Source organism: Hyperolius riggenbachi, chromosome 11, assembly GCF_040937935.1.
Source record: "Hyperolius riggenbachi isolate aHypRig1 chromosome 11, aHypRig1.pri, whole genome shotgun sequence".
NCBI classification, from domain to species: Eukaryota; Metazoa; Chordata; class Amphibia; order Anura; family Hyperoliidae; genus Hyperolius; species Hyperolius riggenbachi.
This window is the reverse complement of record NC_090656.1, coordinates 3,044,773-3,071,371: the sequence shown is the minus strand read 5'-3', so window position 1 is coordinate 3,071,371 and position 26,599 is coordinate 3,044,773. Positions and strand designations below refer to the sequence as shown.

At 47.4% G+C, this 26,599-nt stretch overlaps 2 protein-coding genes across 3 annotated transcripts in view; one reads left to right on the top strand and one right to left on the bottom strand.

The window, feature by feature from the left end:
• Positions 1–642: 642 nt before the first annotated feature.
• On the bottom strand, positions 643–24,477 carry GINS3 (GINS complex subunit 3). The gene is made up of 3 exons (XM_068259426.1): positions 24,218–24,477; positions 19,582–19,815; positions 643–3,968 (listed from the first exon to the last, which is right to left on the bottom strand). Exons 1-3 carry the CDS (start codon positions 24,383–24,385, stop codon positions 3,738–3,740), a joined length of 633 nt encoding a protein of 210 aa, XP_068115527.1. The 5' UTR covers positions 24,386–24,477; the 3' UTR covers positions 643–3,737.
• A 65-nt stretch (positions 24,478–24,542) lies between these two features.
• CFAP263 (cilia and flagella associated protein 263) overlaps positions 24,543–26,599 on the top strand; it is a 28,857-nt gene continuing 26,800 nt past the window's right edge. Inside the window, exon 1 of one of the 2 annotated variants that reach the window (XM_068259425.1) lies at positions 24,543–24,896. In XM_068259425.1, the coding sequence (XP_068115526.1) occupies positions 24,670–24,896 (227 nt within the window). In that variant the 5' untranslated portion in view covers positions 24,543–24,669. The remainder of the gene's footprint in view (positions 24,897–26,599) is intronic. The other variant, XM_068259424.1, reaches the window with a different exon arrangement.

Sequence of the window (26,599 nt, the reverse complement as noted above, 5' to 3'; positions counted from 1 at the left end):
GTGCATCCAAAGGCACTGTATACGACCTGAGGAAGCGTCTTAAGCCATGAAACGTGTTGTCTTTTTAGAGCTCAATAAATGTCCTTTATCTTACCAAGGCCTACTTAATTATTAAGGTAGGACCAGTTTATTCATATCTTATTATATCCTGTGACTCTAAGAAAGATGTTGATTGCTCTGGGCGCCTCCTACTACTCTGCTATCTAATTTCAACCTTGTTTTTAAGGGAGTCAACCAGGGCTGTGGAGTCGGAGTTGGAACAATTTTGGGCACCCGGAGTCGGAGTCGTGGATTTCATGAACTGAGTCGTCAGAGTCAGGATGATTTTTGTACAAAATCCACAGCCCTGGTAAGTATTAGACTAAGGAGTCGGAGCCATTTTGGATACCCGGAGTTGTGGTTTCATAAACCGAGGAGTCGGAGTTGGAAGATTTTTGTACCGACTCCACAGACCTGGAGTCAACCACCCTGGGTGGTTCTTTTTAAGGAGCTGCGACCTTCACCCAACTACAAGGCCGAGTGGAGACGGTACTTCTCCACATGCCATCTCTGAGTGGTTGCCTCTTGTTTGCATTTCTGCTTTGTGAGTATATTTCTAAGCTCATAAATATCAAGCTCCGAATAATAGCGATAATACACTAGAGTGTCTCCCGGTCTTCTCTTGTTTCTTTTGTTTTCACAAGCCCGTCCTTTTAGAACATAACTTAGGCAAAATGAACGTTTACAACAGTCTCTGGCATCATAGCAGAGCCTAAATCAGTGCTTATGTCTGATGTCATTGTGAAGAACAGCGAAGACTACATCAATGTTTGATAATGACATTTATAACAGTGGGTCTTTGTGAGATGATTGCAAAACACTAACACTAAAACACAAATAGTTTGGATTTACAACTAGATTGTTAAAGGGGCACTATGGCGAAAAAATTAAAATATGTGCAAACATAAACAAATAAGAAGTACGTTTTTTCCAGAGTAAAATGATCCATAAATTACATTTCTCCTATGTTGCTGTGACTTACAGTAGGTAGTAGAAATCTGACATTACCGACAGGTTTTGGACTAGTCCATCTCTTCATAGGGAATTCATTTCTTTTTCAAAAGCACTTAGTGAATGGCAGTTGCTCTGTCCAACTGCCAAAGAACTGTGTAGCGAGCAGGGAAGCTGGCCAGCATCATTGTTTAAATCCTTTTTAGGGAATATCTTTATAAAGAATAAAAGCCTTGCCGAAAATCCCCCATGAAGAGATGGGCTAGTCTAAACCGTCACTTCTGTAAGATTTCTACTACCTACTGTAAGTGACAGCAACATAGGAGAAAAGTAATTTATGGCTCATTTTAGGGCCGGTTCACACTTGCGGTTTTGCAAAAACCGCACCGGATGTCCGGACCGCACCGGAGCCGGATCGGACCTGAACCGTACGGTTCCTGTCCGGATCCGGTCCGGTTGCATACGGTTTCCGTGCGGTATGAACACGGTTGCGGTCCGGATCCGGATTCTTAAAGAGTAACAACCTGTATAAAAACAAAAAAAAATGTTGGGGTCTGGGAGGTCAGCAGAAGGGGGACCTGTGGAATCAGGCCCTCTGCTGTTTAGCACTCACCTCCACCTCCGACATGCTGCCAACATCTCCGGATCCGGATCCAGCTGTGCTGCTCCACTCCAAAATGCTTGCCCATGTGTCCCCAGCCAATATCGCCGCAAAAATCCGCATAGGAAGTGGGGTAGAACATCCGGATTTTTTGCCAGTGTGTTGTGCGCTCTCCGGTTCTCATTGGTTTCCATTGGCCGGATGGTGCAGTCCGGCTCCGCCCCGGATACGGCTGCCGGAGGAGCCGGACCAAAAAATAGCGCATGTTGGAACGGACACCGGAGTCCGGATCCGGTCCGGCTCCGGTCCGGACGAAACGGACACATGTGAACCCTGGCATAGACTTACATTGCTATGCCGTGCGTTCGTTTCGTCCGGCCAGCATGCGGTGCGGCTCCGGCACGGCTATTCCGGATAGCCACCGCTAATGTGAACCGGGCCTTACTCTGGAAAAACAAACTTATTTGTATAGGTTTACACATATTTTAAATTTTACAATTGTTTGCCATAGTGCCCCTTTAAAGAATTGCTTGCCATTAGATGGCAAAGGTTTGTAACCCTCAGCTGGGTTATATCAGATCACAGCAAGGATTTCGAAAAGGTTAGTGAAACGACAGCGAAGGAATTTCTGTAATATGCGTACATTTGAACCCAGAACATTTTCAGATTCAACTCCGAATAACCTGGATTTCATGAACCACTATCACGAAAATCATAAAAAACTTAAAATACATGGAAGCACATACAAATAAGTGCGTTTCTCCCAGAGTAAAATGAGCCATACATTACTTTTCTACTATGTTGCTGTCACTTACAGTAAGTAGTAGAAATCTGACATTACTGACAGGTTTTGGACTAGTCCATCTCTTCATAGGGAATTCTCAGGCGTACATATGTAATCGGCGCCAGAAGACTTGGGCGCAGGATACAGCCGATATACGGCTCACCCTGCTGCTGCACAAGTCCCGGCGGCAGTAATTACTATTCTCCCTCCAGGTCCACGTGGATAGTGGGGGAATGATGTAATTCGGCTTCCAGCTATTGCTGGCGGCCTAATTACTGTGTTTTAAATGTAACTTCAGCTCCATCTTCTGACAGCACCAAAGTTACTCTGTATGCGCTGCTATAGACGTAATTCCTATTATGGCCTATGGTGGCGCCGGCTGCACCCAAATCTCCTGTGCTGAATATAACGCCTCCGATTCCCAGGGTTGTGTTTAGTTTCAAAACACTTAGGCCCGGTTCACATTAGCGTACCAGGTCTGGCTTCCCCCGGACCCGGAACGCTCCGTACACAGCGGATGGTGAATGGATACATTGTTAATCAATGTATCCATTCACACTCGTGCGACCGTCCGGATCTGATCCAGGAACGCAGCTCCGGGACGATCCGGCTTTTTTTCCAACATGCGCTATTTTTCAGTCCGTCCCGGTGCGGCTGCGGACCCGGGCCGGATCCTGACCCTTCGCATGCGGCCATGCTGTGCAATGAGAAATGGATGTTTCTCATCACACGGGCAATAGGACCGGATGCTTCCAGCACCGGTCCTATGCCACTTGGGGGGCCCGGACTACACGCCGGTATCCCCCATGCTTGTGGTGCCTTTCCGGCCCTGCAATGTATCTAGTTCCGACTTCTTTATTGGAGCTGGAACTGATACATTCCGGATCCGCAACTTGTGGCCACCGCAGAGACCCGTACGGTCTCTTTGTGGCCCCCGGACCCGGACACTTGCGGACTGCAAGTGTGAACAGGGCCTTAGTGAATGGTAGTTGCTCTGTCCATCTGCCAAGTGTATGGTGAGGAGGCATGATCGCCTGCATCTTTGTATAAATCCTTTTCAGGGAACATCTTTATAAAGCATAAAATCCTTACTGATAACCCCTTTATGAAGAGATGGACTAGTTCAAAACCTGTCAGATTTTTACTACCTACTGTAAGTGACAGCAACATAGGAGAAAAATCATTTATAGCTAATTTTACTCTGGAAGAAACAGATTTCGGATTTTTATATAATTTACATGTATTTTAAATTTTACAATTTTTCACGATAATGGTGCTTTTATAAAGCAAAGCTGTGACATGGCCAGCTCTCCCGCAACCCACGAAGTCCATGACAGGAAGAGGCGTGTCCAGCACAGGATATCATGCGTCCGTCTCATTAAACTTCCTCTTCCTGTAGCTCTGCACGAGGCTGGAGGCTGTGAGCTGGGCTGCCTGGCCCCTCTCCCAGCTCTGGAAGGTGTTGAGGCCCCTCTGTCCTGCCCGGAACAAAGCCCGCTCCAGCTCATCCAACCGAGCCACCAACCCCGACGTGTCCTCATTGTAGGCGTTCTGGGAGGAGTCCATGATGCGGCGGAAGCGGCCAATAAAAGTCTGAGAAGATGGAAGAAACAGTTAGTGATAGGACAACCATGTGTGCATGCTTTCTACACAACCGTCTTCACTCAGTGTATAGATTACACACTACCCTGTCTTCACTCGGTGTATAGATTACACACAACCCTGCCTTCACTCAGTGTATAGATTATACACACAACCCTGCCTTCTCTCAGTGTATAGATTACACACAACCCTGTCTTCTCTCAGTGTATAGATTACACACAACCCTGTCTTCTCTCAGTGTATAGATTACACACAACCCTGTCTTCTCTCAGTGTATAGATTACACACAACCCTGTCTTCACTCGGTGTATAGATTACACACAACCCTGTCATCTATCGGTGTATAGATTACACACAACCCTGTCTTCTATCGGTGTATAGATTACACACAACCCTGTCTTCTCTCGGTGTATAGATTACACACAACCCTGTCTTCTCTCGGTGTATAGATTACACACAACCCTGTCTTCTCTCGGTGTATAGATTACACACAACCCTGTCTTCTCTCGGTGTATAGATTACACACAACCCTGTCTTCTCTCGGTGTATAGATTACACACAACCCTGTCTTCTCTCGGTGTATAGATTACACACAACCCTGTCTTCTCTCGGTGTATAGATTACACACAACCCTGTCTTCTCTCAGTGTATAGATTACACACAACCCTGTCTTCTCTCAGTGTATAGATTATACACAACCCTGTCTTCTCTCAGTGTATAGATTACACACAACCATGTCTTCTCTCGGTGTATAGATTACACACAACCCTGTCTTCTCTCGGTGTATAGATTACACACAACCCTGTCTTCTCTCGGTGTATAGATTACACACAACCCTGTCTTCTCTCAGTGTATAGATTACACACAACCCTGTCTTCTCTCAGTGTATAGATTACACACAACCCTGTCTTCTCTCAGTGTATAGATTACACACAACCATGTCTTCTCTTATTGTGAATCTGGAGCTGTCAGTAACAATCAGCCATTCTCGAGGTTATTAAGGAAAGAATTTGAGAAAAGAGGAAAACTAATGACACCATTCAGGAAAATAAGAAAGTTACTAATAAAAACATATTTCACTAATTTCACAATATTATTATGTAGTAAGAAAAAATGGTTAATAAAATACTAATGGTTTTGAGCTGATACAAATTTTATGCAGTTTGGACTTGCATTTTACTTTATCAGTTTAATAAAAAAGCGGGTTGGGGGGGGGAGGCGTTTGGGTAATCGTTTCCTAGAATGGTTTAATTTTGTAGGCATTTTACAGGGGAAAGATAGGCGCAAATGCAAAAATGACAGTTTTTTACCCTTCCTAATATTCACATGACCAGTGCCAGGTTATAAAACATGTCAAAATACATTATTTGAGTCATCCTGGTTAAAATGATACCATATATGCCATATTTCAGCATTAGTCGGGCATGTAGCGTACCATTATTACCAGCCTGTGCGTCTGTAGCGATTGGATGTGATGGGCGCAGAGTTTGGGAGCCCAGTGCTGTACATTAGTAGGCAATAGCACAGCAATGAATCTATACAGCATTGGGTCCACGAGCTGTTGCCTTAGTGATTGTAGCCGATCTCTATGGTTGGCCGCTATTACAGGTGTCCACGACCGGACCTGCCAGGCATGCGCAGTAGACCCGGACTGACGCGACTGAGCCAGTTACTGGGGCTGATTGCGGCTGAACAGTGGACCGCGGGAGGCCGGCGAGGGACTCACGTGCGTATGGGGCTGGAGGAACCCCAAGTAAGTATCGATTAGTTCTATCTCTTAGTCTCTGGCAGGGATATGCTCACGAGTCATTACGAGCAGCTGGCTACTTGAATTCGTGATTCTAATGAGGCGTGATTGCTTCAGGTGTGCGGCTGGGAGAGAGGGGGTTAATTACCCAGCTGCCCGCCGCTTCTATGCGTATCACAGCCTCGCACGTGTCCAATGGGACGCATTCCACGACTCAGTACTTCGCAATTCCTCCTTTTGGCCGCATTCGCATCACTTCAGTTGTGGAAAAAGGGCCCTTAGATGGTGTTTTTCGATCTGATTGATGCCTGGAGAGGGGCCTTATAGGTCAGATCTATAAAAGTTCAAAACAATATTTTTAGGATTTTTCATATTTAAAGCCCAAAACCGCACGCCACTCCAATAACGCCAAATGAAGGTTTGGTAATCAGAGTTCCCCAATGTTACTCAGTACCAACATGCTTCTGCAGCTAAATAACTCATTTTTAATAAGTAGGTCACTTGACCTGAAGCAGCTCATCTGTGGGCGGGGCTGCTGCTCGGACAGGAAGGAGGCGGGGCATAGTGGGAGCTCTCCGACATCAGCACAGCCTGGAGCTCACCTGGGACATCAAAAGCAATTTTTTCCTGACATCAGCTAATAAAGGAAGCCCCTTCTACAGACACAAAGCAGCCCGGCCACAGAGAACAGGAGATCTCTGCCTGTATGTCAGCGTATAACATGTAACAAACGCTCATATTCATGTTTATTACTTGTGCTCAGCATCTGGAGAGGCTACAATAAACAGGAGATTCTCAAGCATGGCTAGCAGCTGTCCAGGTCGGATTATAAGGCAATGTGTGCCTCAGGGTGCTTTGCAAACTAAGAGCTATGGCTATTGCCTAGAGCCTGTTTCCAATAGGCGCCACAACCAGTTTGCTACAATATACCCCTAAAAAATTGTGAATGTGCATGTAAAGATTTGCATATATGTGCATGTGATTTTGCATCCGAAAATCCCCAGGCAATTTGCATGCTTCTAATAGAAACGTAGCCTTATGCAATACTGAACCTATACAAAAATAATACAAAATAAATAAAAAACACACCTATGTAGAGGGAGGGGCTCTGGAGCTCAGGGACTTCACGTTCCACCGATGTTCCCCCATGAAAGTCCACACTTTCAGGACTCCTCGGAAGCACTCGCATCCCCAAGTGCTTGCAAAGACGGCAGCACCTCTACGCCTACAGGGGGGTGGTGGTGTTGGGGGGAATTAATGTTGATGGCGAAAGCGGTGGGACGAGGGGACAGAGAGCATTCAGTAAGAGCGCTATGGTATCCAAAGCCTTCCCTCTCCATTGGTATATACTCGCATATAAGCCGAGATACCCACTTTTCCCTCAGAAACCAGGAAAAAGTGATTGACTTGCAGATAAGCCCCCTCCCCAGTAGCCTGAGTACAAGTCATCCACTCTCCTCATCGCCAGATGTGCCCCAAGGATGATACAGCTGTGTCTCAAGGCGCCACTAGATGGCATCATAGATATGAGACACAGCGATTGCCACACAGGAAGAATCCCTGATCATTGCACTGCTGACACGCTGCTTGCACGCTCCGTTCCACAAGCCGGGGACATAGGAAGTCCTGAGCAGCACACTCTGCACACCATGTTGCAGGGGATGGGGGGGGGGGCACGGACACAGTAGGGAGTCAGGGGACACAGGTAGTCTTGAGCAGCGCGCTCTGCACACCATGTTGCAGGGCACGGGGGTGCAGACAGCAGGGAGCCAGCTGGCAAGAGCAGGAACACTAGTGTGCAATCCTTACACTCCTCTGCCAGTACCAAAACCTGCTCCACCATCTGTTCTGCTCCACTCCACTGACTCACATATAAGCCGGGAGGGAACTTTTCAGCACATTTTTTGTGCTGAAAAATTAGGTTTATACGCGAGTATATAAGGTAGTTTTTGTTTTTTTTTAATTCAGGTAACTTCATTACTGCTTTAAAGTGAACCCAAGGAGAGAGTGATATGGAAGCTGCCATATACATTTCCTGTTTAACAATACCAGTTGCCTGGCAGCCCTGCTGGTCTATTTGGCTGCAGTAGTGTCTGAATCACACCAGAAACCAGCATGCAGCTAATCTTGTTAGATCTAACAATAATGTCAGAACACCTGATATGCTGCATGCTTGTTCAGGGGCTATGGCTAAAAGTATTAGAGAGGATTAGCAGGACAGCTAGGCAACTAATATTTTGTAACAGGATAACAGAGGCGCCAGGTAGAGTAAAGATTTATTAAAATCGTTAAAAAGGGCGAAGTGGGCGGACTCACCTCCCTTCTGGAAGAAATGGCCGGACAACGGGCAAGTTACTTGCAGTTTATAGCAACATTTAATAACATTTGGAGTTATTATTAAATGTTACTTTAAACTGCAAGTAACTTGCCCGTTGTCCGGCCATTTCTTCCAGAAGGGAGGTGAGTCCGCCCACTTCGCCCTTTTAAACGATTTTAATTAATTTTACTCTACCTGGCGCCTCTGTTATCCTGCTACAAAATAATTTAATCCACCCTTGGTGGAGGGGTGTATCCCCCGCTTTTTCCTATCCACAGAGAGCGACTTTCTTAGACCTGAGCGGGGTCAGGTTATAATTCTCCCCACCTGCTTATCCAGTGGTTGCCTTGGTGGCGACCTACCTTTGTGAGTATAATCACCTTCGTTATCACCAGATACCATTACATTAACATACTACACCATATCGGGCTCTTGGTTTCCCTTTCTTTACAAGGCAAATAGCATTGCTTAAAGAGAGTCTGAAGCGAGAATAAATCTCGCTTCAGACCTCATAGATAGCAGGGGCACGTGTGCCCCTGCTAAACCGCCGCTATCCCGCGGCTTAACGGGGGTCCCTTGACCCCCAAATCCCCTCAGTAATGCGGGGGAGCGCTTCCTGGTTGGGGCAGGGCTAACCGCTGCAGCCCTGCCCCACGCGCGTCTGCCAGCGTGTATCTCCGCCTCTCCCCCGCCCCTCTCAGTCTTCCTTCACTGAGAGGGGCGGGGGAGAGGCGGCGATGCGCCGCTGACAGACGCGACTGGAGGCAGGGCTGCAGCCGTTAGCCCTGCCTCCAGGAGCGACCAAGTCTGCGACCAAGTGTCGCAGTGGGGGGTTTGGGGGTCAAGGGACCCCCGTTTAGCGGTGCTATTGCGGCGGTTTAGCAGGGGCACACGTGCCCCTGCTAACTATGAGCTCTGAAGCGAGATTTATTCTCGCTTCAGAGTCTCTTTAAAAGGAAATAAACATGGCAGCCTCCATCTCACTCTCACCTTTGGTTCACTGTAAGGTAGCCATACACTGACTCAAATATGTCCAATTGATGTTCAGATTGATTTTCTTTCGATCAGAAAAAATGGCTTGCCTATGGAGAAATAATCGATTAGCGCTCCACACTGGCAGACATATCTGTCAGATTTGTGCTGTCACACTGTTCAGAAATGAGTCATAATGCCAACCCTCCTCTGACCCCCACCAAGCTGGTGCTGTGCCTGTTCAGAAACACCAAATCCACCGAAGTAACGGAAATGCATTTCATTGTTGTACAATCAACAAAAATGTCCCATCCTGTTTGATTGAATGTTTTTTTTTGTTACGTGGCAGATATTGATTGCTTTTCAGCCACAAACCAGCACAAATTCATCAATTTACATTCAATTTGATAAAATAATCTACTCTACTGGTCGATCAAACACTAAATCGGTAGTTTAAAATCAGAGTATTGCCACGGTTCCTTAGAAGGAGCAAAGGTGTGATAAAATAGTTTTATTCTGAATTGAAAGCGAAGTGTGCAGATAGCTTATTAGAGGTGCTACACATGTGAGCTGTTGGTCATTTCAGATGCAGCCTTTGTGGTATGCGCTGGCCCTCTCCTCGCTGTCCATTAAAATGTAAGTTACACATTTTTGCATAGCTGCTCCCAAGGTTATACATATGTTGTTTTTAATTTAGGTTAGCCCACTTGCCCGGAGGTCTACCTTCACCGTGGTGCAAGTGTCCAGTATAATTATACTTTGCATGCAAACTATAGTGGAAGCTCCTCCATAGTATAACAAATGTAGCATTTGTTTTGGACGCAGGGCATGCATTTTTTAGCCTAATAGAGGTGGTGCATGCCTGAGCGATTAACCAGTCAATTGCAGCATGTTTTTAGGGATGCGCAACCCCCCCGCCTTTCCTAATTTTGCTAATATGTAATTACCAGGTTAGCTGCTCCCTGTCTGTATTCCTGAGTTTCCCGTTTGCATGGTAAGTAATAGTAGTTATGCATATGATTTGCATCTGAATTGAAAGCAAAGTGTGCAGAAAGCTTATTAGAGGTGCTGCACATGTCTGTTGGTCATTTCAGATGCAGCCTTTGTGGTATGCGCTGACCCTCCCCTCGCTGTGATAAAATAGTACCCGTATATAAGCCGACTGGTACATAAGCTGAGATACCCACTTTTCCCCCCAGAAACCAGGAAAAAGTGATTGACTCGTGTATAATCCCCCTCCACAGTATAGTCCCCTCTACAGTAGCCAGATGTGCCCCCAGTACAAGTCAGCCTCCCTCCCCATAACCAGATGTGCCACAAGGATGATACAGCTGTGTCTCAAGATGCCACACAGGAAGGATCCCCGATCATTGCACTGCTGACACGTTGCTTGCACCCTCCGCAAGCCGGGGACACAGCTGGTCTTGAACAGCGCACTCTGCACACCATGTTGCAGGGGATGGGGGCACACAGTAGGGAGCCAGCTGGCAAGAGCAGGATCACTAGTGCATCATCCTTACACTCCTCTGCCAGTAACAAAACCTGCTCCACCCTCCGTTCTGCTCCACTGACTCACATAAAAGCCGAGGGGGGGTAACTTCTCAGCACATTTTTTGTGAGTATGTATACACACACACACACACACACACACACACACACACACACACACACACACACACACACACACACACACACACACACACGAGTATATACAGTAATTTCAACCAAAAAAAATACCAGCTTGTTAAGGGCTGCATTACAGTATACCAGAGAAGGGTTTAACTAAAGATTTGATACTTACCCAAGGCTGTCCTCCCGCGGTCTGCCATTCAGCCGCAATCAGCCCCCGTAACTGGCTCAGTTGTGTCAATTGGGGCTGCACATGTGCAGAAGACCCCGACTGACGTGACTGAGTCAGTTACTGGGGCCGATTGCGGCTGAATGGCAGACCGTGGGAGGACGGCAAGGGACTCACACATGTTTATGGAGCTGGATGAAGACTTAAGTAAGTATCAAATCTTTAGTTCACTCCGTCTCTGGTTTCCTTTAAAAAGAAAATAAAAATAATCAGATACTTGGCTAAGAAGAGGGATTCCTCTGGATACTGCAGCTTCCACGCCTTCCTGGCCCCCACGCTGCCACTCGCGGACCCCCGGAACACATGCCAGAGAAGGTTGTCAGGTTATGCGGCTGCGCTCCTCTTTGTATAACTCCACAGGCACAGCTGCACTATTGCATGAATCTCTGCAGGTAAGCATCTCTTTCCTGTTCCACGCAGCCTCAGGTTCTCTTTAATGTGAAAAACATTAGACTAAACAATCAAGTCCTTATAAAGTAGGCCGGGAACCACTACAGATCTTACTTAAAGTGGTAATAAACAACATTTTGGGTGACAAATTAAAAAAGTGATTGCTGTACAGACGTGCTGTTCTGTTCTATGGAGACAGGAATAGGAGAAGTGGGAGGCGCCCCACTCCAGAAAGCCTGGAAATTGAACAGGGGATAGCAAGGAACGAGGGGAGAGGACGCAGAAGGCTCTATGGCAGTGGTCCTCAAACTACGGCCCTCCGAGGCTTTTTCACTGGCCCTCAAAACACAAAATGTATAACTTATAGATGCTGTCCACTGCACCTTTAAATATCAGCGGCCCGCATATAGAATGGCAGCACCATCCTTGCACATAAGGTAGAAGCCAGTGAGCAGCCATTCGCTGGCTTCTAATCCAATTCCGCATCAGGTGACACTGCTGTCCAATTGGAGGGCAGGTTGTCACCTGGGTATGTTTCACTGTCTGGCGCACAAAGACGTTCTTCGGGCGCCGCATGACTGAATGGCTGCTGCTGCTGGGAGTTCTCCTCCGGGCATGACTGGAAGGGAATCATTACCTAGATTCAATGTAATGTTTATTAACATCACTTTATGTATGTTCCGGCCCCCCAGCAGTCTGAAGGATGTTGACCCGACTCTTGACTGATGAAAAAGTTTGGGGTCCCCTGGCCTATAGGATCCAGAGCCTTCCCTCTCCTTAGGAGAGTATCTCACTTTTTTTAATCTCAGTTCAGGATTGCTTTTAGTGATGAATCAGTGACAGCCCTGTCACCGACATCAGAGCCACCAGCACACACACTAGATTTGTATCTCAGATGATCATGAACAATTGTGTTGGCCAATGTTCAGTCTGTACATAGCTTTAGGGCTTTGGCCCGACATGTCCACCTGCATTCATTATACTGAACAGCATTGAAAGCAAAGTAACAATGTTGTTTCTTCAGTTCAGTAAAACGTGTAGTAAGAAAATCAGAACATATTAAGTCAAGAATTCCAAATATGCTATTCGTAAAACAACTGAAAGGACAATCTAAGAGACTCTGTAACAAAATTTTGAGCCTTATTTCTTCTATCCTATAAGTTCCTATACCTGTTCTAATGCGGTCTGCATTACTGCAGCCTTTTCTAGTTGCACAGTGGCTGTGTTATCTCTGTTATATGATCTAATCTTCTCTCCTCTGTGGGGTCTGTCAGCCTGAGGCAGTCAAGCTGGAATGTGCTTTGCTGCTTTTGATTGGATAGAAGCTATACGCACCCTCTCCAGGCCCCCTGCACACTCTGTATGACTCACAAACTGAGCTACTCTCAGCCTATCACATGCTGGTTAGCAGCCATGTCTTTTGTTTGTAAACACCGCATACAACTGGCAATTACAAGCCAGGATCGCAGCAGGGAGTGGCAGAAACAGCACAGAGGGGCCCAGGAGAACATAATGAATAGAAAGATATGCTTTTTATTGTAAGAATTTTACATTACAGATTCCCTTTAAAGGGAAACCTGGAGTGAGAGGTATAAGGAGGCTGCCATCTTCACTCCCTTATAAACAATGCAGGTTGCCTGGCTGTCGTGTTGAGCTTTTGGCGTTAGTTGGTTAAGTCACACACCTGCAACAAGCATGCAGCCAGTGGAGTCACAGCCCTGTAACAAGCATGCAGCCAGTGGAGTGATATGCATGCTCATTCTGAGCCAGTGACCAGGTATCAGAGGCAGAGCATCAGCACAGGAGTCAGGTAAATGGTATTATTAACCTTTTAGCAGCCAATTTATTTAGAAGCTTGCAAGTGCTCCAGGACAATTTATTTTAGCACTTTTTATTTTACATTTCTTGCTTCTAAATAGTACCACTGTAATGTGCATTTATGGCCACTAGGGGGCAGTGTGAGACAATAACAGAGGACTTCTGCTTTCAGTTTCTATATTTTCTGCTAGAGAGAGATCAAAGCATTCCAAGAATTTACAGCACAGTGAGTTCTGCCGAGTGAGGTGAAAAGCAGCGTACTTATCTCACACGAGATAACTCTACTGAAGCTGCTACCAGTAATAGGTTAAAGGTTATATTTATTGCCTTCTAAACATCACCAGTTGCCTGGCTGTCCTGTTGATCCTCTGCCTCTAATACTTTTAACCATAGCCCCTAAACAAGCATGCAGCAGATCAGGTTTCTATGACTGAAGTCTAACTGGATTAGCTGCATGCTTGTTTCAGGTGTTATCAGACACTACTGCAGCCAGAAAGATAGGCAGGACTGCCAGGCAGCTGGTATTGTTTAAAATAAATATGGCACAAGCTTGTATGTTTACGCCATCTTTAAAAAAAAGTACTTAAAAACTAAAATACATATGGCAGCCTCCATATACCTCTGACTTCAGGTGTCCTCTAAAGCGAACCCAAACCGAACATTTTTTTAATTCAAAATATTTAGTTGCAGCACTCTGACACATACAAAGATAAATAAACACTCCTTCAAGCCTAGGAGCATTTCAGTGCATACTTTTCACCCTTCTCTTCAGGGCTGTGGAGTCGGAGTCGTGGAGTCGGGTAATTTTGGGTGCCTGGAGTCGGAGTCAGAGTCGGGCAAAAATGCACCGACTCCGACTCCTAATGAATTTGTAACTGTAATTAAAATAGAAAATATGATAAAATGTTCTATTTCTCAGATAATAGTCATTAAAAATAATGTATATATACAGTATATATACAGTAATAGCTGTGCTTAGTCCACAAAAATGAAATAAACCAATCAAAATTAGTTACTTGTGCTGCTTCAATAAAGCAGTCCCCGTATTTTTAAGGTCAGATATACATATCTGATTGTGACTGTATATATGATGTGTACACAGGAATCTCATATATACTAAATAACATCTATGCTGTAAGAATAAAGCCTGATGTGTAGCTGTGTCACTAATAGAGATGGTCAATGAGATGGAAATAATTCTGCATTGATGCTGATTTATGCAAATGTATGCACTCCCTTTGCTGATGAAATCAAATAATTTGATATGTTGTTAAAATTTGGTTTGGTGACTACAAATTAAAGGGTACCTGAGACGGATGAAAAGTAAAGTTTTATACATACATGAGGCTTCCTCCAGCCCCCTTCAGGCTAATCAGTCCCTCGCTGTCCTCCACCACCCGGATCTTCTGCTATGAGTCCTGGTAATTCAGCCAGTCAGCGCTGTCTGGCCGCATGCCGCTCCCACAGCCAGGAACATTCTGCACCTGCGCAATAGTGCTGCACAGGTGTAGTATGCTCCTGGCGGCGGAGTGTGTGCATGCGCACTACGCCCGACTGGCTCAAGTACCTGGACTCATAGCAGAAGATGCAGGTGGCGGAGGAGGACAGTGATGGACTGATTAGCCTGAAGGGGGCTGGAGGAAGCCCCAGGTATGTATAAAACTTTAATTTCATCTGTCTCAGGTTTACTTTGTTACACAGTAGTACTATTCTCTACATATGCACTCCCCACAGAGCTGCAGGGAATCCACTGAGAATGCTGTGCACATTGAACACAGAGGTATTGTCTGTCACCCATAAACCTTGTTCAGATTGTGCATGAAGAATGTGTAATAGAGGAAGAATTTCCTCATTCCCCTGCAGAGTACCTGCACATCATTCTTACATGTACCCACAGTTACATTAAGTAATCCAATACTGCTGCGCTTGTATTCCACCGGTATCCAGTAAGCTCATGTAAGGAAATAAACACAGAGAGGGAACATAGGGTGTAACGTATGATCTATATCACCCTTAGTGTAACTTCACACACTACCAGAGCAAGTGAATAGGTCCCAAACGTGCCAGAACACAGCCTCCACCTCTCCCTATGAAGTGGCCGCTTACCCTCAAATTTCTTGCTATCATGCATAAAAACGGGCAGCCATTGCCAACACAGAAAGTCCGTAAGCCCCAGCGCGTCCGCCGGCCTGGTGTAGCCAAGTCCTTGCTTCCTGAGCGTCTGTGCGTGCGTCCAAGCTCCGCCCTACGCGTTTCGTCACAGGCGTGACTCATCAGGGGCTGGACGCACGCCCATCCGCCTCATCTATTTATTCACATTGACGTCTGCCCACATCCTATCACAATGCGGCTCACGGGTATACGTAATAGACATACATTTTCATGGACCATATCTAGTTCCGGATTCCGTAGTGACACTAAAGTAGTATCCCCAGCAATCCGGAATCCGTATCATTGCCCAAGCTTGAGCAGGATACAGCCCCTACTCCTCCGGATTCCGCAATTGATGACCTTAGATGGGGAACAGCGTAACAGCGTAACAGTAAATATACCCTGGCATGTGCACACACATGCCACAAATGCCACAGGTAAATGCATACAAATAGATAAAAACTAAGTCCCATGTGCAATATGACGACAGAGCTAACCCACCCCCCCACCCCCTATTTATTAAACACCAAAATGCCTACCCAGCGTCACAGTACACATGTGACTAGTAATACAACTTCTTCATATTAGGTAGGACCCCCCCCCCCCCCTACCCACACATCTCAATTACCCTCAGTGCCACACAATGAGTTGTATAAGCTATCCCTAAAAGTAACCTAACTTCAAAGCCACATAATAGTGAACTGCATAAATCTTAGTCATTGTTAATAAAACAATTTATGTCTATCTCAATATTCAAACCCTCAGGGGTAAGTGACCGTAGTGTGTATATCCATTTAGTTTCCAATTTACTCAATTCCCTCAGCCTATTTGATCCTCTCCAGGATGGTGATAGCTTATCAATTGCACAATACCGCATCAGGGTGGGATCACAGCCATGCTCCTGCTTGAAGTGGGCAGACACACTATGGTCTTCATGGCCTTTCCCGATTTTATATATATGTTCAGAAATACGCTTTTTAAGCTGTCTAGTGGTACGTCCGATATATTGAAACCCGCATATGCACCAGATAAGGTACACAACGTGGTGGGACCCACATGTCATAAATGACCTAATGTCATATTTTCTCTTATCTGTATTGGAGATGAATTCAGATGTCCTCTTAGCCACCCTCAATTCGCACCCTCTGCAGGCTCCGCATGGAAAGAAACCGGTCTCTGCCAACCTATAAACCTTTGTGCGACCGGCGGGTCCACACAACTTGGCACTAGATGGTCTCGTAAATTCGGGGCCCTGCGGTATATGAACTGAGGACGTTCGGGTAGCCCTCTTTTTAGTGCCGGATCTGTCATCAAGACCAGCCAGTGTTTTAATATCACCCTCTCCACCTGTTTGTACTGGACCGAAAAATTAGAAATGAATGCTGTATTTACTTCCGTTCTACTTGTTACTTCCTCCACCCTATTTGTCAGTAATCTCTCCCTATCCATGTTCTTCACATATTCCACCGTACTATCTATATCCTCTTCCCTATACCCTTTTTGGAGAAATCTCTTTTTGATGATACTGGCTTGACCCTCAAAATCTACAGTCTCTGTACAGTTCCTACGCACCCTGATTAGTTGTCCCTTTGGTACTGCCCTAATCCAGGCGGGGTGGTGGCAACTGTTTACCGGGATAAACCCGTTTCTGTCAGTAGGTTTAAAAAAACATTTAGTCTTTAGACCATTCCCCTCACGTATGATTTCCAGATCCAGAAAGTGTATTCTTTCAGTATCACATTCTAAAGTTAGATTGATATTAGTAGTAAGATTATTGATTTGTGATATGTAGGCCTTGAATGTATCCACACTGCCCCTCCAGATGATCAAGAGGTCATCAATATACCTCCTCCACAGCAGAACACTTGATTGACCTTCTGCAATAGCTTTCTCCTCCCACCTAGCCATATATAAGTTAGCTAGGGAAGGTGCGAATGAGGCCCCCATCGCACATCCCGACCGCTGTAGAAAATATTTCCCTCTATACCAGAAGTAATTCCTGGAAAGAGCGAAATCTAATAAGTCAAGTAGAAAGATGACTTGGTCATGATCTATCTCCTCATCAAGCTCAAGGTAATATCTGGCTGCCTCTATCCCCCCCTGGTGCGGTATATTAGTATATAGAGAACTGACGTCCGCTGTACCCAATACAGCATCAGACGTCAAGGTCATATCCTTAAGGGTCTGCAAAGTGTGCTTGGTGTCGAACAAAACATATGGAAGTTTCTTAACTAGTGGCTGCAGAAATACATCTAAATATTCACCCACCCTGTGTGTAAGTGAGCCCACCCCACTTATGATTGGCCTCCCTGGTGGGTTAATCGGATCCTTATGGACCTTCGGGGTCTGGTAGATAACAGGGGTTTTTGGGGCAGACGGTAAGAGGTATGCGTATTCCTGATCGGTCAAAATACCCATATTCAATCCCCTTTTAAGTATGTCTGTCAATTCCACTTTAAAATTCACCACTGGATTTCCATTGAGCTCTTGATATGTATTACCATCATATACAATCCTATCTAGCTCACTAAAATATTTGTCTTTATCCAAAACAACTACCCCTCCCCCTTTGTCAGCCGGGCGGATGACCAGATCATTCTCTTTCAATAATTTCTGCATATCCTTAGTGTAATTAGGTAATCTTTTTGGCTTGATTTTATCTATATCCCCCAATATTAACTTTTTGAACACCTCTATCGAATTCTGGCTTTGATTCTGTTGTGGGTTAAAGGTAGAGTTATTTTTGAACGTAGTGTGTTTAAACACATCACCACCAGTGACATTAGTTCTGGAAGTAGGTCCTTCCTTGTCCAAAAAATATCTCCTCAAATTGATCTTCCTAATGAATTTATGAGCATCCACATACGTACCAAATTTGTTAATATTTTTAGGTGGAGCGAATTTCAGACCCTTATCCAGGGTCCTCAACTCCGCTCTACCCAATTGGACCTTACTCAGATTGAAAATACCCTCCCCTACCAATTCCTTAGCCTTTTGTATTCTCCTTCCTGCTCTGCATCCCCTTCTGCTCGGCGTTTTATAGCTTTTCCAGGGGTGTGAGGAAGTTGAGCATATGGCATTTCTCTCTCTGGGCAGTTGCGGGGGTAACCTCTCCCCAAAAAATTATCTCCCACATTTTCCTGTACTTGCTGTAATGGGTAATATCTATCAGAAACTGGCACCCTATATTCCAGCCGACCATATCCATTCCTGGGGGGTGTGTAACCTCCGTATGCACCCTCTGGCCTCCCTCTATTATGGAACCTGGGGCCGTGGATTGGCTGTCTATATGGCACAAAGGAACGCCTAGGTACATTGTGGGCGGGCCTCCCCCTCCCCCCTCCCACTACCGGTCCCCCTCCATATCCCGGCGGGTTCCCCCCTCTGCCTTGTGGAGGTACATCTGGGTTTCTGGGGGTCTGCTGTACTCCCTCCCCCACCGGGGGTTGTTCTGTAGGTTTCTCAACTTTCTTTTTTTGCCATCTGTATGCAGATTGGCTCAAATAAGCTTCCACGTCCCGGGTGTATTGTTTTTGTTTATCACCAACTGTATCCCTCTCCACCTTCTTAAGGGCCGCCTGCACCTGTTCTGACTTAACTTTATATTCTTCTGTTTCTCTTACTGCATCTAATTTAGATTTGTCCCACAGTTACATTGCCTAGGGCCTGATAGATGTTCTTTGTTCCGGTTTGTACCTTTTACAAGTACTCTTACCAAGGACTAGTTTTAGTCTAAAGGGAATAAATATAGTAGTCTCCATATCCTTCTCACTTCACTTGTCTTGTAAAATTCCTAAGCGTTGGCAGTTAAGAGACGAATTTCATGTTACATACTTTTAATCAACAAAATTGTAATATGCAAATTAGAGGAGTCGGAGTCGAGGAGTCGGAGTCTGAGTCGGTGGAATCCTAAACTGAGGAGTCGGAGTCGGTGGATTTTTGGACCGACTCCACAGCCCTACTTCTCTTTCCATAACTAGGGTTATACAGGTGGCAGCCATTACTTCTGAGCCTAGTAGGAGGTTTTAGATCATGGGTGTGTTTGTCATCAGCTACCCTCCCTCACAGGGGCGTCGTCTATAGGAAATCTCACACAAGCTGAGATCACCTCCCCTATGACATCATCAGTAGCAGCCTGTGTTTTGTTTTTTATCTCCTCCACCAGTGTGCCGGATTCTGTCCCGGCAATATGAAAGGAAGGGAGGGATTCCCCCAACAAATGTAAAATATTTTATATTTGTCATCATGCAGCTGAAAAAAGGCTGCTATTATTATAAGTTAGAAAATAGATTTTATTTCTGAAATCTGGTATTTTTAATCTGGGTCCACTTTAAGAGCTCTATGACATTACCTGTAACAAAGTCCGAGCAATCTCCATGTTCTCCGGACTGTCAAAGTTCAGGAGCTGCGTGCCAAAGCCATAGTAGTGCGGCCCCATCTTGTGCAGGTCCACTACATTGGCGTCAGCACTGAACACGGTACGCCAGCCCTCGCGGTAAATCTTTGGGAGCTCCACAGAGATGATCCGTCGCTTGTGGTCATACAGCCCCTTCACCAGCCACAGCGGGAGCTCCATCTTACAGCCCTGCAATAAACGGATACATAGTAACACGTTACACAAAGTGATGGAGCTTCCTCTTCATGAGAACATCTACGTACGGAAGAAGGGGTCCACCTCTCATCAGGATATACAGTAGAATGTGCACTATATACAGAGCTGGGGCACCCTTTCTCTCTAGAATATGGGAGGCGTTTATGTTACGGCCAGAAGAGGCTGACTGATGTGGCCAATAGGCAAAGAACTTCTTTCATAGGTTGGACAGAACACACACAGACCAGAGCTTGTCAGACAAGTTCTAAAGAAAGAAACAAATCAGCAAAGTTCAGCAGCGGTATCTGCAATGCCCAGGCTCCGCAACCCGCCCCAATGTCCACTCACCTCTCCATGTTGCACCTCCGTCCCTCTGAAAGTAGGAAAATAGACAGGTAGCCAGTCCAACTCACTGCACCTGTGTGTAGTCCCTCCGCCTTTTTATTGTAGCCAATGTTGCCGGTATTCGCTGCCGTATGAAAACGTAGCCCACACAACTAGCAAAAACTGTCAACACGGGCTGCAATAAAAATCCAGAGGCACCACACACAGGTGCGCTGCTGGGAGGGCTGCCATGTCCTCCCCTCAAAGTGAGAGGACACAGGGAGTGGAGGTACAGCGTGGAGAAGACACAGGAAGTGGATGTACAGCATGGAGAGGTGAGAGGACACAGGGAGTGGATGTACAGCATGGAGAGGTGAGAGGACACAGGGAGTGGATGTACAGCATGGAGAGGTGAGAGGACACAGGGAGTGGATGTACAGCATGGAGAGGTGAGAGGACACAGGGAGTGGATGTACAGCATGGAGAGGTGAGAGGACACAGGGAGTGGATGTACAGCATGGAGAGGTGAGAGGACACAGGGAGTGGATGTACAGCATGGAGAAGTGAGAGGACACAGGGAGTGGAGGTACAGCGTGGAGAGGACACAGGAAGTGGATGTACAGCGTGTTAATGAGGTGTTATCATAGGACATCCCCTGAGGGATGGAAGGACACCCCCTCCCTGTGGAGAGAGGCATCACATGAACACATTATCATAGGACATCCCCTGAGGGATGGACTGACCTTGCCTGTGAGGAGCGGCATTATTATTATTTATATAGTGCCAACATCTTCTGCAGCGCTGTACAGAGTATACTGTCTTGACAGTAACTGTCCCTCAGAGGTGCTCACAATCTAGTCCCTACCATAGGCCTCAATTCACGGAGCATTATCAAACGTTTATCAAACACTTTATCAAACGTTTGATGATTTGCCTCATGGGTAAAATCTCACTAAGGTGTTATATATTTGTTGAACGTTTTATCGGTAAAACATTCGATAAATATATAACACCTTAGTGAATTCAAAATTAGATTTTACCCATGAGGTAAATTATCAAACGTTTGATAAAGTGTTTGATAAAACTCCGTGAATTGAGGCCATAGTCATATGTCTATGTATGTATTGTGTAGTGTATGTATCGCAGTCTAGAGCCAATTTTGGAGGAAGCCAATTCACCTGCATGTTTTTGGGATGTGGGAGGAAACTGGAGTACCCAGAGGAAACCCACAGACACGGGGAGAACATACAAACTCCTTGCAGATGTTGACCTGGCTAGGATTCGAATCGGGCACCTAGTGCTGCAAGGCGAGAGCGCTAATCACTACGCCACTGTGCTGCCCCTCAGGGATTAGGATAGGATGTCCCCTAAGGGATGGTCTGACCCCACCCCCGTGCAGAGGCAGCACATGAGCACACTATCATTGGACATCACCTGAGGGATGGACTGACCCCACCCCCAAGTGCAGAGAGGCAGCAAATAATAGTGAAGTGTTAACTAAAGCATACCTCACAAACTTTTTGTGATGAGAAAGAGAGACCCTTAAGCCACGCCCCTGCCACGCCCCCAGAACACCCCTAGTCACGCATACCATAAAGATCTCATAAGAAAAATATGTTGTTTCATAATTGAAACCACACTGGTCCTGTCTTTTCGGGTGTAGTCTCCTTCATATTAACATTTGAAAATTAGAAATATAAAAAGTTTAGTGTCACACACATTTTTTAGTAGATAAATATATATATATTTACATAGAAAGAGGGACAAAGTCCTGAAAGAGGGACAAATGAGGAGGAAAGAGGGGCAGGGCTCCAAAAGAGGGACAGTTGGGAGCTATGACTAATGTCCAGCACTGCGTAATATGTTGATGCTTTATATATACACAATTAATAAATTGGTACTATTCCATTAGCCAGACGCAACCTCTAGGTGGCGCTAATTACCATTCCCCCTCCAGGCCGCCATGGACAGTAGGGAAAGATGCAACTCTGCTGGAGTTTTGTCCCACCTAGTGGTTGCGCCCGGCTAACAGAAAAGAACCAATAAATTATAGGACATCCCCTGAGGAATAGACTGACCCCATCTCCCGTGCAGAGAGGCATCACATGAGCACATCACAGGGCATCACCTGAGGGATGGACTGACCCCGCCCCCTGTGCAGAGGCACCACATGAGCACATTATCATAGGCCCTCCCCTGAGGAATAGACTGACCCCGCCCCCTGTGCAGAGGCATCACATGAGCACATTACCATAGGACCTCCCCTGAGGAATAGACTGACCTTGCCCCCTGTGCAGAGGCATCACATCAGCACATTATCATAAGACCTCCCCTGAGGAATAGACTGACCCCACCCCCTGTGCAGAGGCATCACATTACAATAGGACCTCCCCTGAGGAATAGACTGACCCCGCCCCCTGTGCAGAGGCATCACATGAGCACATTACAATAGGACCTCCCCTGAGAAATAGACTGACCTTGCCCCCTGTGCAGAGGCATCACATCAGCACATTATCATAAGACCTCCCCTGAGGAATAGACTGACCCCGCCCCCTGTGCAGAGGCATCACATTACAATAGGACCTCCCCTGAGGAATAGACTGACCCAGCCCCCTGTGCAGAGGCATCACATGAGCACATTATCATAGGACATCCCCTGAGGGATGGACTAACCCCGCCCCCTGTGCAGAGAGGCATCACATGATCACCTGAGGGATGGAGTGACCCCGCCCCCTGTGCAGCACATTATCACCTGAGGGATGGACTGATCCCACCCCCTGTGCAGAGAGGCCTCACATAATCACCTGAGGGATGGAGTGACCCCGCCCCCTGTGCATCACATGATCACCTGAGGGATGGACTGACCCCGCCCCCTGTGCAGCACATTATCACCTGAGGGATGGAGTGACCCCGCCCCCTGTGCAGCACATTATCACCTGAGGGATGGAGTGACCCCGCCCCCTGTGCAGAGAGGCATCACATGATCACCTGAGGGATGGAGTGACCCCGTCCCCTGTGCAGAGAGGCATCACATGATCACCTGAGGGATGGAGTGACCCCGCCCCCTGTGCAGAGAGGCATCACATGATCACCTGAGGGATGGACTGACCCCGCCCCCTGTGCAGAGAGGCATCACATGATCACCTGAGGGACGGACTGATCCCGCCCCCTGTGCAGAGAGGTATCACATGATCACCTGAGGGATAGACTGACCCCGCCCCCTGTGCAGAGAGGTATCACATGATCACCTGAGGGATGGAGTGACCCCGCCCCCTGTGCAGAGAGGTATCACATGATCACCTGAGGGATGGAGTGACCCCGCCCCCTGTGCAGCACATGATCACCTGAGGGATGGAGTGACCCCGCCCCCTGTGCAGAGAGGCATCACATGATCACCTGAGGGATGGAGTGACCCCGCCCCCTGTGCAGAGAGGCATCACATGATCACCTGAGGGATGGAGTGACCCCGCCCCTTGTGCAGAGAGGCATCACATGATCACCTGAGGGATGGAGTGACCTCGCCCCCTGTGCAGAGAGGCATCACATGATCACCTGAGGGATGGAGTGACCCCGCCCCCTGTGCAGAGAGGCATCACATGATCACCTGTGGGATGGAGTAACCCCGCCCCCTGTGCAGAGAGGCATCACATGATCACCTGTGGGATGGAGTAACCCCGCCCCCTGTGCAGAGAGGCATCACATGATCACCTGAGGGATGGAGTGACCCCGCCCCCTGTGCAGAGAGGTATCACATGATCACCTGAGGGATGGAGTGACCCCGCCCCCTGTGCAGAGAGGCATCACATGATCACCTGAGGGATGGAGTGACCCCGCCCCCTGTGCAGAGAGGCATCACATGATCACCTGAGGGATGGAGTGACCCCGCCCCCTGTGCAGAGAGGTATCACATGATCACCTGAGGGATGGAGTGACCCCGCCCCCTGTGCAGAGAGGCATCACATGATCACCTGAGGGATGGAGTGACCCCGCCCCCTGTGCAGAGAGGCATCACATGATCACCTGTGGGATGGAGTAACCCCGCCCCCTGTGCAGAGAGGCATCACATGATCACCTGAGGGATGGACTCGGACTCCCCCCCTTTGTCCAGGAAGCCCAGGCGGGGGAAGCCGCTATCCAGCCGGCACGGCAGCTTCTCCTGAGACATGAGCAGGTCGTCCAGTGACAGGAAGTTCTCCTCCCGCCCCACACTGGCCTCCACCGCCGCGTACGACTCCCACATCTTCCCGCGCTGCAAATCTCCCGCCTTCTGCTTCCGCACTACGGCGACCCCTGACGTCACCGCGCCCGCCAGACGCTCTGTTACCCGGGTGACGGGAGGAGGTGCCCATAGCGACTGCCTGTACTGCAGACGAGCGCCACCTGCTGATCCCTGCGCTGCTACTACGGTACTATAACACAGTGCAGACCAGCGCTAACGTCATCATCTATTACACGGCGGATGGCAGCTGAGCAAGTTACCATGGAGACGGAAGGGCGTGGCAGACAAGAACCTCGTACGCCAGAATGGGCGTGGCACAGGGCGGAATGATGAAAGACGCAGGGCAAGAAGAGGCGTGGCGCCGTATCCCCCTGGCAACTGGGCGCGCGACGTGGGTGGAGTCAGGCGTTGCCGGGGAAACCATGGCGGAGACGGACGCGGAGAGCGTGCGGACCGAATCTCAGGGCGGAGAGGAGCCGCTGCTGAACGAGCTGAGCGCGGAGCAGCTGCTGGAGCTCGGCCGGAACCTCAGGTGCGGCCCGGGGGGAAGGAGGGCAGAGCAGCAGCTGCCACTACCAGGAGTGGCGGGGATAACGGGGGTCACGTGTCCTCCTGCGCCCCCTGCTGGACGCTGTAAGGCTAAAGGTGGCCACACACCATACAATCTTTTAAATATCTGTTCAATTGAAGAATTGCAATCAATTTTTCTGACCGATTGTAAAATTTTACAAATATGACCGATGTACCACACACCTATGTACAATTTTTCCCCAATTATGATAAAAATGATTGGAAACTCTGAGAGAATTGCTAGGGTGTGTATATTAATAAACTGACAATCTAACACACACCATACAATCTTTAGAGAAATTGAAGAAACATTTCCAGCATTCCTGATCAATAAGAATAAAAAAAACGGGAAATCCGATCGAATTTTTCAGTCGAATGAAAGAAAAAAAAAAAAGTTTAGATTTTTTTCAGGAGATCCGATCATATTTATCGAATTGTCGTAAAATTGGATCATTTTATTGTATCGTGTGTGGCCACCTTTACACTGTAAGCAATTCATATAATACGATCTTTGCGTGCAAGTGTTGCAGAGTGCCCCCTGCTGGATTGTATCAGACGATATATATGGATTTGGGCGATTAGTTGAGGGGACCCAGCGGGAAATTAACATTATAGACTTAAAGGGGTTCAACAAGCTACCACTTACCTGGGGTTTCTATCAGCCCCCTGCAGCTGTCATGTCCCGCGCCGTCCTCCTCCGATCCTCCGTTCCCGGGCACCGGTCCTGGTATAATTAGCCCTCTAGCGCAACGGCGGTCACTCCCGCTCACGTCTCTGGGAGCTTACTGCGCAGGCGCTGTATGAGAAAGTTTCGTACTGTGCCTGCGCAGTAAGCTCTCGGAGACGCGAGCGGGAGAGTGCACTATTTGTCTTGTTAGACGAATAATTCACCGGTGTCGGCGGCGGGGAACGGAGGATCGTAGGAGGACAGCCCGGGACAGGACAGCTGCCGGCGGCCGACAGATGCCCCAGGTAAGTGTCTGTTTGTCTTTTTACATTCCACAGAACCCCTTTAAGCCTCATAAACACTTTCCAACAGGTCGAATCGGATTGTGATTGATTTTGCAATCGATTTTTGGGTACTTATCAACGCAAAATCGATCGCAAAGTCGATCAAAAACAATTTCTTATCAGATCAATGGTCGATCTAATGGAAAATTGTTGCGTGTGTATGAGACAAGCTGGTCGCGTCCGCTGGTTTGTAAGAAATAGGGGACCCAGGGGGAAACACTTGCAGGACCCCTGCCCATGGTCTTTTGCCACTAGACGTCCGGCACGGCGCTCGTTTTGGCAAACCGCATCCATGCCCGCAAATTTACTAAACCTATTTGGCTAATGACAAGGATAATGTTCCCTGTTGGGTCCCCTATGTCTTACAAACTAGCGGTTGCGCCCCGATGGTTGTGAGCAGATATCAACCAAGAATCCCCTCAATCAGACTAGCGCCTGGCTTTGCAAGTCACATGTCCAGGAGGGCCCCTGCTGTATTCTATTAGGATGGTCCAGCACTACTACTGTGCAAGTCAGATGTCACACAGTGCCCTCTGGTGGCTAGCATCAGGGGTATCCAGCATCACAATGAATGTCTACCCATACAATAACTGGCTGCGGTGCAGCATCACTTGCTATTTGCTGGCCATTGCTGCACCTGTCACTTGGTCATAT